The sequence below is a fragment of the Osmia lignaria genome, chromosome 14, assembly GCF_051020975.1.
Source record: "Osmia lignaria lignaria isolate PbOS001 chromosome 14, iyOsmLign1, whole genome shotgun sequence".
Taxonomy (NCBI): domain Eukaryota; kingdom Metazoa; phylum Arthropoda; class Insecta; order Hymenoptera; family Megachilidae; genus Osmia; species Osmia lignaria.
This window is the reverse complement of record NC_135045.1, coordinates 13,687,699-13,703,159: the sequence shown is the minus strand read 5'-3', so window position 1 is coordinate 13,703,159 and position 15,461 is coordinate 13,687,699. Positions and strand designations below refer to the sequence as shown.

The 15,461-nt window shown below is 30.7% G+C and overlaps 1 protein-coding gene and 1 long non-coding RNA gene across 16 annotated transcripts; one reads left to right on the top strand and one right to left on the bottom strand.

Annotated features, from left to right (window-relative positions):
- The first annotated feature begins 2,633 nt into the window (after nucleotides 1–2,633).
- Nucleotides 2,634–8,470, top strand: EloA (transcription elongation factor elongin A). 2 transcript variants are annotated; one of them, XM_034338280.2, is made up of 9 exons: nucleotides 2,634–2,905; nucleotides 3,383–3,651; nucleotides 3,927–4,906; nucleotides 5,557–5,720; nucleotides 5,851–6,020; nucleotides 6,358–6,449; nucleotides 6,914–7,113; nucleotides 7,192–7,471; nucleotides 7,599–8,470. In XM_034338280.2, exons 1-9 carry the CDS (start codon nucleotides 2,837–2,839, stop codon nucleotides 7,676–7,678), a joined length of 2,304 nt encoding a protein of 767 aa, XP_034194171.1. In that variant the 5' UTR covers nucleotides 2,634–2,836; the 3' UTR covers nucleotides 7,679–8,470. The 2 variants fall into 2 exon arrangements, with proteins under 2 accessions (XP_034194171.1, XP_034194172.1); XM_034338281.2 differs by having other exon boundaries at nucleotides 2,635–2,905; nucleotides 5,557–5,726; nucleotides 7,599–8,465.
- Nucleotides 8,471–11,652: 3,182 nt separating this feature from the next.
- On the bottom strand, nucleotides 11,653–15,303 carry LOC143306043 (uncharacterized). 14 transcript variants are annotated; one of them, XR_013063363.1, is made up of 4 exons: nucleotides 12,929–13,617; nucleotides 12,604–12,836; nucleotides 11,897–11,992; nucleotides 11,653–11,826 (listed from the first exon to the last, which is right to left on the bottom strand). It is a non-coding gene; the product is annotated as an uncharacterized LOC143306043 (long non-coding RNA). The 14 variants fall into 14 exon arrangements; XR_013063362.1 differs by having other exon boundaries at nucleotides 12,972–13,616; XR_013063364.1 differs by having other exon boundaries at nucleotides 12,604–13,160; nucleotides 13,232–13,616.
- Between the last annotated feature and the right edge of the window lie 158 nt (nucleotides 15,304–15,461).

Sequence of the window (15,461 nt, the reverse complement as noted above, 5' to 3'; positions counted from 1 at the left end):
CTAGATCGTGTTGCGCGCACGCTAGCTGAGAATTAAACCTTTCAAGTTCGTAACAGACCACGCAAGTGGCTCCACCAGGCCCAATGAAAAAACTGCTGTAATACCGACGTCCCGAATCGAAGAGGTCACGTGCCCTGTTTCCACTGGAAGTAGAGTAGAAGTGAGGGAGATTGATATTTCAGTAGAGCCAACTTAACTTTTGTTTGCTAAATGTACACAAACTCACAAGCGATGCAAAATCTCTTGTTGTCCATGATCTTCCAAATTTCCTTTTCTTTTAAAATATTAATTAATGTTAAAGTTTCATCATATGATCATATATCACGTTTATTTTCCATTTTGGTAACTAAATAATAAAAAGTAAAGGTTGGCACTTCTAGTTCTAAAGGTGGTTGTTCTATCTGGATTTTTCCTTCCTGGCCAGTGTTTCGGGCCCTTTCTTCTTCCAATTGCTTGGAGAGATTTGTTATTACTTTGTTTAGTTCCGTTACCGTGTTTTGGAGTTCCTGTAGGCTAACTTCTTCTTGATTTTGTGTAATATCGGGGTTTTTCCTCCCCGTCTGGGTGGTCTTTTTTGTCTTCATTGCGGCCGATGGTTCTCCTTCTTGCGCCTGTTTTTTTCTAGCTAGGATGTTTGGTTTAGGTCTGTTGCTGCTGTTGCATCTGTTTTTAACTAGGTGCACTATTTTTGCAGCGTTGATGCTTGATGCTCGTGTGGGTGCTGTTTCATCGTTAATTATTTTGGCTATTTCTTTTATACTGATGAGGTTTGTTACACGGCTTCTTTTTGTTTCGTCTTTCGGTTCACTTTCACTCATTTTCTTATTTCTAGCGGGGGGAGGAGCTTCCCCCCTTTTTTTATGTATACTTCCACTGCTTTATCACTTTTTAACTTCGTTGCAAAATATGGTTAAACAACTGATTAAGATAATACTGGTTCTAGTACACTTTACGCTGCTTACTGTGGAACTTTTTACCTGTCATGTGCTGTGATTACTGCACTACCTGCTCGTTCGGCGGTTCGCATGCGACTCTGTTTTACTGCGGAGCTAAGCGTTTGTATGTATGTGTTTGTCATAATTCTCAATGTAAGGAGAAATTAACTTTAATTGTTAATATCTTTTAAACAATTAGCCGTCTACCCCCAACATGGGGTATAGGCGTGTTCAGCTCGACGAGCTCTGCAAGGTTCATTAATAAGTGAGCGTTACACTTGGTTCCCCTTAGTTCCCCTTGTAAGCATTCACCGTATATAATATAACTATCGTAGCATACGTGAGTCATTTAGGTGTATGCAAAAATAACGTAGTATAATATGCTGTTAGTTGTGTCGAAAGATTACACCAAGTGTTTATTTGAGAGCTGTTTTATTTAAAGTGTTGCTTTACAATGAAACGTCAATGCGTTCCGCACAAGCTAAGGTAACTTTTTGACTGCTTGCTCCTTATTTGGAGCCTGTATTTAAACGACTGAAAACGCCTTTGGTGTGGTAGGAGCTACGTGTCCTTTTTAGAGAATAAGGGAGGAGAAGGTTTTTCGTGTCACGCACCGGAAATGGAAATAATGTGTTTTTGGAAAAAGGATTGGTATCTGTATTAGATATAGATGCACTTCTATTTCTATTCCTAGTAGTTTGTAAGATTATCAATTTTGAATTTTGGCGCTATGAACTGGGAGGAAAGAGCGTAGGCTCACAGCGTTTTTTTTGTTTTCTTCACCTTCCGTTTTTTATACTTCTTGTCTAGTCGGCATGTGCAACAAAAGAGAAAAAAGCCAAAGCGATAGTTGTTAGCTAAGATAATAAATCTTTTCAATCGGCAGTATTGGATCTCTTTTTTCACCCAAATAACAATCTGTTTGGGAAATCTAACCGGAAAGAACCCTTTTGAGAAATTATGTGTCCTGCCCAAAAAGGACGTGATAGGCGTCAAGGGATGAACAGGAAAAGGGGTGAACTTATGTATTCGAGAGCGTTGTTGGACGAGATCAGGTATACGCAACAGTTGGAGGCAATAACTGAGATGGTGCTTAATTTCTGTTCGACCGATTTGATTAAACGTGGGCTGTTTTATCGACACGGAATTCAGAATTCGGCTTCGACGCTGGCATCGCTTTCTAATTAATTCTATAGCACTGCAAAATGCTTGAAAATTCATGTGATTACAATCTTATAAATGTTTTATTATTTAAAGTATAAATATTGAAATATTCAACTATCAGCTATTGAACTATTAACTAACAACCACTCATCACACATTATTAATTATTTAATAATTGTCTCAGTATATATTTTTGTTTTGTTACATTTGACATGAATATGCAATGAAATTGATTTGGTATGTACAAAATAAATAATATGAAACTGAATTTTGTGACGTAATACACGTCATACCTGTTGGATGCATGCGTATAAATTAATTTTGTAGAAGTTAAAGTATGACGAGTTAACGCGTCATAAATATTCAATTGATTGAAAATGAGTTCACTTACAAATCATTTTTACACGATCTTTTTTATGTGTATACCATTTTATTTTACAATTTTATCTGTGTTATAGACTAAGAATTTTTATTTTTATGGCGAGTTTTTATTTGAAGTTTGTATTATTAGTTTCTATTTATTACTAAAACTGATCAGTAAGAATTCGATTCACTTTATAGAAATTGCATTTTTAGGAGTTAATGCCAATACGTCAATCCAATTGACGAAATTTACGATATAAAAAAATAAAATTAATACTTCATCGAAATCAATTTTCTCATCTGTGCGGTATTCGTCTGTCTATGAATAAGGATCAACAGCAGTTAGCAGTGGTTAGCAGCTGGTAGCCGCAATAATGTCTGTAGTGGATAAAATTAAGCACTATCAGCGAAATATTGAAAAATGTGATGACAATGAGGATAGAGTATGTATTGATGCACTAATTTTCATCTTCTACAAACCTGTAATGATGAATACAACTTCAGTATTTTATTAACGACGTTAGGGTATAACCTAATGATAATATCTAAACAAAGACAAAATTTTACCTAAATTAAATCCATTATTGTTAAAAATTAAACATATATATCGCAAACATAAATAAAAATAAATTTTTTGAAATATTTTTATTTGGTTTTAATCCTTTAGTTAAAACCAATCCTTTTGGAAATATTGTAATCTTAGCTGATTGTATGTTTACCAATCTTAGTATATTTACTCAAAAATATTCATATAATAAAGAATATTTATTTTTGTAATTGAAAAAATTGATTCGTAATGTATCTCTTTATTGATCAATACTTTTACTTTTTATTTTTCTACATTCATAATTATTTAATACATGAATTTCTTATGAGGTAGTAAATTAAGTTTAATATATCTCTTTTTGAATATATTGCAGATACTACATTGTATTTCAAAGTTATCTAATCTGCCAGTTACGGTACAACATTTACAAGAGACTGGAGTAGGACGTACAGTAAATGCTTTAAGAAAATACGAAGGGGGAATTGGAGAAGCTGCCAAAGCGCTTGTTGCAAAATGGAAAACAATGGTTGCTAATGAAGAAAGCAGCGAAGGTGAAGATGAAGATGAAGCATGTGTGCCTGATGCGCCTGAAAGTTATAATGATAGTCGGGAATCTCCCAGATCCGAAGAAAGTTCAATCAAGTAAATGAAATCATATTTTTTCTACCATCTTGTTCTGCAAATGCTTCATAGTATTTGTAAATTAATATAATTCTTAAGTTGCATGTAATTTTATGTATAATATAATTTCACTAACTTTATACACTAATTTAACAATTTTATAATATATTTTAAATTCAAGTTACTCATTTTTAAGAAAGAATATTAAGTTATCTTGAATGTGATTCTTTTATTTTTTTATAAATATTCTATAATATTCACAAATTGAAAGCGCATATGTTTAATTAATTTTTCAGACTCAAAAGTGAAAATAGTGGAAAACACGTGCATAGGCATAAGATAGAAAAAGCTGAAGTATCACATACATCATACAATAGTAAACAATCTTCTAAGCATGAATCAAAAGTAAAACCTATAGAATTCCAATCGAAAAGTAATTGTGATGTCAAAACTTTAGATAATGATTTAGAAAAACAGAAGAAGTATGATAAACATAAACATAGTCATAGACATGAATCGAGAAACGACAAAAAGTTTTCAAAAGATAATAAAAGTGCCTCTAAAAATGATGATACGCATGGTTCTAAGCACCATACTCACAGCAAATCTGATAACTTAGAAAAATACTCTAATAGGTCTTCCTGTAACAGTAATTTACCTAAGAACAATGAAGAAAATCATAAAAAGCGTAAAAATAATGATTCTAATGCTTCAAGGAAAGAAAGTAAGCGAAGAAAAAATTCAGAAAGTGAGAATGAAGAAGGTAAATTTGATGTATCTTTTAATTCTGAAAAACATGATGCTAATACTATGCTAGATGTAATTAAAGTAAAAGAAGAACCCAAGGAGAAAGACATATTAAACAAAAGTGAGATTAAGCTTGAAAAAAAAGAATCTCAGGAGAAAATAAAGGGAAGCTCTAGTAGGCACAAAACTGATTCTTCTAGCAACAAATTAAAAGAAAGTGGGGAGAAATTTAAACATACAAGTGAGACACACACATCTTCTAATAAAGATGAAACTAAGAAAACTGATAATCATTATAATAATAAAGAATCTTCCGAATCAAAGCATAACAACAGTTCCTCTCATGATAAGCATTGTGATAAAAATAAAGGTAGTAGTAAGAAAAAGGAACGCAAAGAAGGGATAAGTAAACATGAAAGTAAAAGTAGTAAAGATTCAAAGTATTCTAAACATGGATCAAAGGAACCAAAAGAATTAGTGAAAATAAAACAAGAAATGAATGGTGATGAAGGAATAGATTGCCACTCTGGTTAGTTTAAAACTTATTACTTTCAGCACAACCAGAAAAGAAGTTTGTAATGTTTATTTTATTTTTAATTGATAACTATTGAATAAAGTTTGTTTATTGTTATATTATTATGTGCTGGTAATAACTTCTAACATGTTTTAACGTATTACGTGGATTATTGGAGATCCATGGAAATTTGTGTTGTTAATTAATCGTTTTCTTTTACTCAAAAAATAACAAAATTGTCAACGATCTTGTAGGAGTTACTATTTTGTTATAAATTGATGTATTATTTTATTTTATACATGTATAGTTTTATGGCAGAAAGGCCATGTTAAACAAAAGACTGTTCATATATATATAAAGTATATAAGAAAAACATTATTTTTCGTGTTTTTATAATTTTTTTCTGATAATTTATAATTTTGCTATAAAGGGTGATAATAACAATATTCGTAATAATGCCATGATAAAAAAAAATGGTCTACTCATACAATGTAAACTGAAAGTTACTTAAAATTAGCATAGTACAAAATGTATTTTATGAAATACTTATATACTTCTGTACTACAATTGTAATATATTTAAAAAAGGGTTGTTTTATATTATTGTTTATAATAGACTGTAGTAATTTAAAATTAATATTTATCAGTGTATTATTTTATGTTCAGGCGCTAGCTTTGCAGAAGCACTTGGTATGTGCACAATGGCTCAACTATCTAAGAAACGTAGTAATAATTCCCCAAGTTCAAGTTCAACAAAAACAGTCAAAACAGAACAGTTAATCACAAATAGCAAGAAAACAGCATTGAAAACTGAATCAGCAACTGAAAGTGTACAAGTAATTTATACTATATAATTTTAATTTATGAAAGTTATATACATATAATTAGACTGATACAATGTTATAAATTTTTGATAAATTTCATAAAGAGGCATAATGTAATAAATATTTTTTATTGTAGACACCATCTCTTTTGTCATCAGCTATGAAACTAGAACCTTTGAATGTAGATTTAGCATCTACACTACCTGAAATTAGTCCACATTATAAACCCTTGCCATATGTTAATCCTGTTCATCGCAAAGAAGAAGACAAAGCTCTTACAGATGTGATGTATGTTAAAAATCAAAGGTAAGTTTATAGAAATAAATAAATATGTGTAATACGTAACAGGTATCATTTTTCTTTAATTCTAAAAGATTTATTGATATACATCTATGTATATAAATACATTTATATTAATAGTAAACAGTTTGAGTCTATTATCCGCAGACTTGTTTCATGTTCTATGCCAAAATATAATTTATTATTTAAAATTGATCATACAATGATCAATTTAAAAAAATTGATTATACAAAGAGGGCATTATTTGGTGTTATATGCGATAGGGTTTGGAATGTAATATTCTTGGATATGGAAGTCTGACTGTATATCAATAAAATATAAATAAAATATCTTTTAATTCTAGAACAAAAGTATATTCAGGAAACAAATCTGGTTACACAAGTGTTCCAACCCTGTTCGAGTTGTGTACGAGAGTATTAATAGAAAATATTGATGGTAAGTTGTGTATTAGGGATGTGCGAGAACAGGTGTTTCCAAAAGTATCTCAGCGCATAAAAATGTAAGGATTTCTGAGATTTCAAATATCTGAATTACGTTTCGTGACAAGCTTTGTGCAATACGATTGTGGATTAAAAGTACATATTTATAAACATTGTGTAGTACTGATAACATTGTTACATCAGAACAAAATTATTCTTAGAGAATGAAAAGTACATATCTTTTTTAAGTTACATCACTTATTTGGTGCAATATTTGTATTCTGTGTTTTATATTTTATAATTTTATAATGTATAAAATTCAAAAATAATTAAAAATTTACAGTTTTAAGCAATAAACTTTGTCTTTAAACATAGTAAAAAAATAATAATTTGTGTGCAACAGTATACTGTTCAAGATATTGTGCCGTTTTTTTTTTAGTAATAGTTACTTTAAACAGTTTACTTGTTTTCTACATGCAGCACTTGAATTTACGGGTGGTGTACCTTTTGATATCCTGAAACCTATTCTGGAACGTGCAACGCCAGATCAATTATTTATGTTGGAACACTACAATCCCTATTTAATTGAAGATACAGATTGTTTATGGCAGTTTCATTGTAATCGTGAATTTAGAAACAAACAAAGAGAAGAAATGGAAACATGGCGTGAAATGTACATGGTATATATATTTTTTAAAAGTATTTAAGTTATTTATACAGTAATTCTATGTTCTACATTAATTTTTCTTACCCAATAGCGTTGTCTGGATGAGCGAGAAGCAAAATTAAAAGCGCTTACAGCTAATATAAAGCAGTCAATAGATAAATCTGTTCCAGTAAGGTCTGCTAAGCTTGCTTATGTAGATAATATTGTTAAACCTCCAAGAAATGTTCTTAAAAAGCAAGCTAAGTATGGTACTGCCAATTGTGTACCTAGTACTGCATCTAGCTTAAAGAAGAAATTAATTAGTGGCGGAAATCCTGCGGACGCCACGAATATTTCTGTTCCACCACCTCCTATATCCCGAGCTAAACCATGTAAGTATTTTACTATGATTTTTAGAAACTTAAACATTTCCTAAAATAAATAGGTATGTACATTCTAAGTTAAAGAGTATTTAAAAGCAGTCGATTAGATTAAAAACGCTTTTATTTATTTTATTAGCAACTGGTGTTGTAAAGAAAACTAAAGCGCCTTTAATGGCGAAAGCTCTGCAGTTAATAAAAGGACGTTACAAACGGTAGTTTATCTAATGGTAAGTCATATATCATCTTAATACTGTAATCATAATCAATGTTACATATTATACAGTAGAAGGGCACAAGTATTTGAATTTCGAACAATACATACCAGGAATCTGAAAAATTTTCTTATAACATGTAAAAAGCTATACTAATCTTCGGACAACGTGAATTGTCGTAATTTGATAATTATCGTGTTGTTAAAGACATGTGATATGGAGTCACTAATTTGAATTCACAAGTATAGAATCATGGATTAGAATATTTCACACAGTCTCTGAATCGACTTTTATTTATTGTGTCTTAATTTTACAACTGACATAAATATACTGCTTGATAACGATCATCCATATAAATAATATCTATTCGTATAACGTAGAAATACCTACGTATCTAATTAATGTGTCCCATTTGTTGCTGTGATTCTTTAATTTCTTTAGATTACAATTGTAAATAATTTTTGTGAGAAAATCTAGGAAGGTGTATAACAGAACAAATAAATATTATTACAAACTAAATAAAATTGTAGAAGAATACGAATAGTAAGAATGTGATATATATTTTACATTCTTATTGTGAGTCACAATGAATTAAAAATATTTGTAATGACCGACGTTATAGGTCTATGTAAAGTTATTTATAAACAGTGAATGAAATATTTCGTGTATTAAAAGATACTTATATTATCATAAAGAAAATTAATTATAATTAATGATACTTGGAAATTTGTAACAATGAATTATTTTAATAGTTAAAAGTGAACAATTAATATTCAAGAAATTTAAAAAAAATATGTGAGTAATAAAAGTCAAAGATTTTGAAATTACTGTGACGGTTAAAAATTTAATTTACTGGATATGTAGAAGTATATCATAGATAAATCAATGTATCGTATATTAATATTTTTGTACATTCTTTTTCGATCAATTGTCAGTAATGAAACATTTTATAAAAATAGTATTATTTCGTTCAGTGCGTGATATATGTATGTTTATGTTAAACTTGTCATTTATTATGTATATTTATTCTAAAACATTATTTTTGTGTGTTTGATTCTGTATATAATATGTTTCCATTCATTTAAAATTTAAATTAATACCACTATACAGATTAAAGTTTTGACAAAATTTTAATGCTTTCTTTTTTAATGAATTTTTATTTTACTACGATTAAATTATATTAGGATCCTGTTTTCTTTCTGTCAAATTATAATTCTTTATTCAAAAAAAAATTGAAATAGATTGAATTAAGATTAAATTATCTTTCAGAAATACTATTTCTGATTTCTATAATAATATACATACATTAATGACATGTTATAGAAGTAATAATTTTTATAGTCGCATTTTATTTGTTTTACAATAATACAAGTATATGTTTTAAATTTTTAATTATATTTTATACAAAAATTGATATTTTCATTTTTGAGTACAGGATCAATTTGGATAATTCATTTACGTGTGTAAAAATTAGAATAATATTAATAAAATGTCACAAACTGTATTATATTTAATAAAATCAATAAACTAATGTTTTAAAACAAACATTATACCTTTGTTATCGTGAAGAGGAAAGAAGTTGCACACGAACATTTAGTATTTAATATTATTTCTTAAATCATGTATTCCTTGACTGTTAAAGTTTAATGTCTAATCTTAAATAGTTAAATTTAACAAAACAAAAGGCTACACGGTATTCGTGTAGATCTGATATATTTATGTTTTTTTTTAGAATATATCAGTTTAGCGGTCCTGTAAAATATTTTAATTTTGTATGTAAACCTATTTTTAAGAATTTACAGGTGACGAAACTCTGTATCATTTGCGCAAAAAGTATTTAAATATTCGATTAAACATTTTTTGCAGTTTTTAGCTTATAACGATTTCTGTACCTGCCTCGTTTTCATAATCATAATTTTACATTAATACAGTAAAAGTTGGATATATGCAACAAACATTGGGACCCAGACGTTGCATATATCCAGGCGAGGTGTCGATTTTGGGCATATAATGTTTCATATATCCAGCCGAGGTGTCGATTCTGGGCATTTAATGTTGCATATATCCAGTCGAGGTGTCGATTCTGCGTCCGTACACATCGTTTGTATTCAGCCGCGATACCTATTCTACGTTCGTACACAACATGCGACGTGTTGTGTGTTTGATGCATCTTTGGTGTACGGCCTGCCTTATGTTTGGTATCATTTTAATCAGAAAAATCTCACAAATGCGTTAGTAAAAGTTTCATTAAGAAAAAGTTAAAAATAAAAAAGTTTTATCGTTGAATTAGTATTAGTCACAGTTCGGTATAACAGTTCGGATCGTATTACACGGCTTCCTCGTTGAGCGTCTCGGTTCGCTTAGGGGGATCCCCCCAAGTGGAGGGGATAGCGATGTTGCACTTATCCAAGCATTCTTTCGTTGCATTTATCCAGGTTTTACTGTATACTGTTTAATGTACAATAATGTTCATAAATGAGGTATCGCATGTTTTTTATCTTTATGTCCAATAATTTGAAAAGTGATATCAATGTTTGTCATTCATTTGGTGCTTATGAAATTTAACAAAGAACCCTTTATTGATAAATGCTGTTACTTTTATGAACTTCTTGTACTTATATTTATGTAAAATAAACATTGAAGAGTGAAAATTAGTAATGATATTACAAATTACAAATACATGTAGTGTAAATATAAAATATATGGACGGGAGATAGTTTATCATATTATATTCAAATATGTTTATTTAATATCAGTTTGATTTAAGTAAAAACGCTAATTTATATAATTGATAAATTTTCATTCTTCAACTTATTGAGTTAAATTGTTATACGTAAAAAATACAGATTCGAATATAGTAGCGAAGAATATCACTTCATTTTACATGAATGTTAATTTACATATTTGAATTATTCATTAATTAATATGATGTTAGAAAATTAAGTATCGAAACGTTTTGCTTACAGTTATAAGATGATTGGATTATTAAGGGAAATCAGATTTTTGTAGCAATTAATGTACATATAACGACTGGAAACAATATTTTTCATATCGAACAATGATAAAAGTAAACTGATTTGATGAATTAAATCGATACGATACGCCAATTATTGATGAATATGAATTATTGTATAAATAAGTATTATACTCATCATTTTTTAATTTAGTGTATTCGATTAATATCAATAAAAAGTTTCTTTAAGAATATTTTCAATGCCCTATTGCATAAATTTTTAATACTTTCTTTGTCGCACAACACTGGTCTCATACTTTTTCCTATTTATATTAAAATGCACTTTATTTGTTTAAAAATTTTTCGATGCAGTTAGTATAACTGTGGAAAAGTATGTATATATGTATGTATGTACATTATGAAATGTAAAAATCAGAATTTTCTTTCGTTTTCCTTTTGCTTTTTTATTTAAGTTGTTTACAACGTTAGCACGTTAAACGCCATAGGGCCGTAGCGGCGCACGCATCAGGTGGTATTCAATGTGGTAAATAAATTAAATGAATAGCAAAATTGTTATTGGTTAGTAATTATCTAAAAAATTTGGGACGTCGGTATTACAGCAGATTTTTCTACACAGAAATGGTAATTCCCAAAGATACACGGCTGGTCGATGGACACTAGAGGGCGCTTTTTGCTAATTCTGTATTCTATTCGGAATGTAAAAGAAATAGTTAGCTGTTGCATTGAACTTGACAAAATTTAAACGCAAAGTTTGGTTGATAGTGCAAGTGTAGAAAATTTATTATACTTTTCATTAATTAAAATATGCTTATGCTACAATATATTACGTTGCAGTGAGGAACTATAAGTGAAAAGGAAAAATAAATGAGGGGAAATCCTAGAAAAATAGTTTCTTAGCTTACACATTGTTTTATATAAAAATACTAAATGGTTAGGTTAGGGTTGTATTAGTACATAAATAGCGAATGGATATTTAGACAAAACGGGATTAAAATACCGACCAGTAAAGTACAAGCCGTTTTTTATTAACAAAATACTACACCAGAACATGAACGCTATACACTTATAAGATAATTAAACGTCCTATACAGAAAGCAATTATTGAACAAACATGTGTAAAATTGGGTTGAGACGATACAGGATCTCTTGAACTATCATGCTGTACACCCTGGTTTGATCTGTAAAAATAAAGAACTTTAATAACAATTATTTTTTGAGTTTATACTACTTTAATGTAAAAACTGGTACCTACGCTTCCTAATGAATCCACTATTAGTTTCCTATTTCTCACCAGTCTTTCTTGCAATGGTGACCCCTTTTGATTATAGTAAATTATCATAGAACCTACGATAAAAAGTTAGAATCAGTTGTAATCAATTTGCATGCAACAAACATGTAAATGTTTGGAAGAAAGGAAAGAGCCGAAACGTATCGGTGTGACTAATACTAATTCAACTATAAAACTTTTTTATTTTTGTCTTTTTTTTATTGAAACTTTTACTAACGCATTGGTGAAATTTTTCTGATTAAAATGGTACCAAACACGATTTAGTTTCAATTATAATTACTTGCTAAAATTGATGTTAAAGGTTGGCGAAAAGCAACAGAGATCGAAATCAAAACCAGTCGCGGTGTCGGCTTTGGTTTCAAAGGTTTCATTTATCCAGGCAAGGTGTCGATTCTGCGTCCGTACACATGTTTTGTATTTACCCGACATGCCGATTCTGCGTCCGTACACATCATTTATATTCAGTCGTGGTGTCAATTCTATGTTGTTTATTCTATTACTATTGTTTATAAATATCATTCAACCTATATCGTGTTTGGTGTCATTTTAATCAGAAAAATCTCACAAATGCGTTAGTAAAAGTTTCATTAAGAAAAAGTTAAAAATAAAAAAGTTTTGTCGTTCAATTAGTATTAGTCACACTGATATTACGGTCAGATCATATTACACGGTTTCCTCGTCGAGCGGCTCGGTTCGCTTAGGGGGATCCTCCCAAGTGGAGGGGATAGCGATGTTGCACTTATCCAAGCATTCTTTCGTTGCATTTATCCAGGTTTTACTGTATATAAAAATGTGTGTACTTGGCGTACTTTGACAGGACAGTACGATGTCATATTGACTCTTCCCCGCATCCAATCCTTTGTTTGGACTCTATTTGTTGGGTGTGAGTACCTTCAGTTCCTATCAAATCCGAAGGGATATTGTTTATAAAAAAAAAAACTTAACCTTAGGTATACCGGGTTTAGGCCACCACTTATATAATTCTGTTTTACCGACGGCGACTCCACTCATTGGACAAAATGGCGTCATACTGACCTGTCAAAGTACGCCAAGTACACACATTTTCATGTACTCGTATCTTTTAAACTATTAGTTTCCTGGACTTCTAACTTGCATTTTCGAATGTTTCAAGTCAAAAACTATAAGATTTGATACTTTTCATCCAGAAATTTTTGGTCCCCGAAGATGAAGTTCAGCCTAAACCTGTATTAATTTTTAACCTACCTATATTAATAAACGTAAAAGCTATATTAATAAACCTACAATAGAGTTATAAAAAAAATTTAAGAAATTACGGAAAGATAATTAAAGCTTTGAAATTCACTTCAAAGTTTGAAGTGTAATGATCAGAAAATGCGCGAGAATCGTCTATAAGGTTTTATTAGCCACAATACCACCGACGAGATACTGTTAAAGACTGCCATCCTTATGGGAGTTCGCGGCGGCGAAAAAGTTCGACGTTTTCTTACGCCCTCTAGAATATATTGCGACCGCAGTAAGAAACAGAACCAGAATCAGTGAGTTTACCAACGACGAGGTTCGGTGCTGAACTGTATCATGAGACATGAAATGATATTTTATCTGGTCGATGCTATTATTATTTCTTCGGTGATTCGAGTTAAGTTCGTTTTACAAACCTTTCGGAGATACTTTTTAAGACGTCAAATATTTTAAAGGAGGTAACTTAATAACCCCCTTTAGTTCATTGGAAATTATTTTTTTAATAAATGACGAACTCTAGTTCTAACTGTGAAGTATGTGTTTTTAAGGTAAATAAATATTCATTTAGAAAAAATGATGAATAGAAAAAAAATTATTTTCTTCTAATTTCATTTAGAAATCATTTAGAAATAAAAATGAATAAAAAATATTACATAGGTTCTGTAGGATATAATCAATAATAATAATAATGTAATAATCATAGTAATCATAATAATATAATAAGTAACAGGTGTCGAGAAGAAGAAAAATGTATTTCAATAAAATCTTTTATTTAATAGTAAGTAAAACCTGGAAAAGTGCAACAAAAGATTGGCTGCATAAGTGCAGCATCGCTATCCTCTCCACTTGGGGGGTGTTGACGGACCGAACGATGTTCGTCAAAGGTTGCGTCGCGAACCTAATTTTGAAACAATAGTTCTTAAGAAATTCCGATAGTCACGAATAAAACGATAGATCGATTGATATATAGACTTGGAAAAATCTGTCGAAGTGAAGTGTTCCGCGTTCGAACGTCGCTGTTTTAACCTCTCGATTTTTCTCGGTAAGCGGGGAGACTACGCTGAACAGTATCTCGTCGGTGATAAGGATGATCGAAGTAAAGTTGGCGCAGAATATTAATATTTCTTAACAATTTATATCTTAAAAAATTGCTCCCCATTTGCTCCTTCGGAATCTAAAATTGCTCCAGTCGCAAACATTATATTTAATGAGATATTTGCAAATAAAAAAGCAGAAATTTTTTATCTTCCATATAGATAGTAAATAATCTGCATTTTGGGCTTTGACCTGAGTTTCAAGGATTTCTTAGGATTCTTTAGACTATCGATACTCCGAGCCATATGTCTGTCATCGGACTTGGGCCGGCGGTGGTTGATACTTGAGGTGCGACGAATTCTAAGAGTCGCGGATGTTTTGTTTATGGAACGACGATAGAGAGTTCGATCGCCGATTCTCGAAGGAACGCGCGTGTGGCCGATGACCCGAAGTCATGGTGCTGCATGGCACGTGTAAAAAGATAAGGTTGATCTAGAAGGATCTGGCCACGGAGTGGGGAAGATCTTGCATCTTCTGGTAGGAGGACCATGAGGAACGGCATGGCACTTACCCCAGAACCTTGATCGAGGGTACTTCTTCAAAATTATTCTAACATGTATGTGTGTATCTATAGGTGGAACCAAACCCGACTGTCATGTATGACGTCATAGCCTACCTATAACATGTATGCAACAACATTATTTCAATTGCTCCTTGTTAATAATTTGCTTTTAAAATATCTGACTATTTAATATTATAAAACAAATCAGGAGCAATTTTATGGTACCATAATATTTCTATGAAAAGATCATTTACTACCTATTTATGAAAAAATAAATTTTATATCTTTGATTTTTGAATATCTGATCGAATATAAAATTTGCATTGGAATCTTAGATTCGGAAAGAGCAAATCGAAAGCAATTGTTTGTGCTAGAAATTATTAAGAAATGTTAATATTATATGGTTCAACATTAAAGATTATATGTATGTACACTGACCAAGTTTCCACCGAAGCATTAATTCGCACCTAGTGCGGCGTAGAACCAAATTTAAGTCGATGGAAACGTGACCGACAACGCTCACTCCCATTTCACTCCCGTTTCGATCCACAAGCTTTGACGGAATGATAGCGATTTCATACAAAATTTAGTCGGTAGAAACGGTTGAAACAGATTCAAAATAGATAGTGCCAACCTTTACTTTTTATTATTTAGTTACCAAAATGGAAAATAAACGTGATATATGATCATATGATGAAACTTTAACA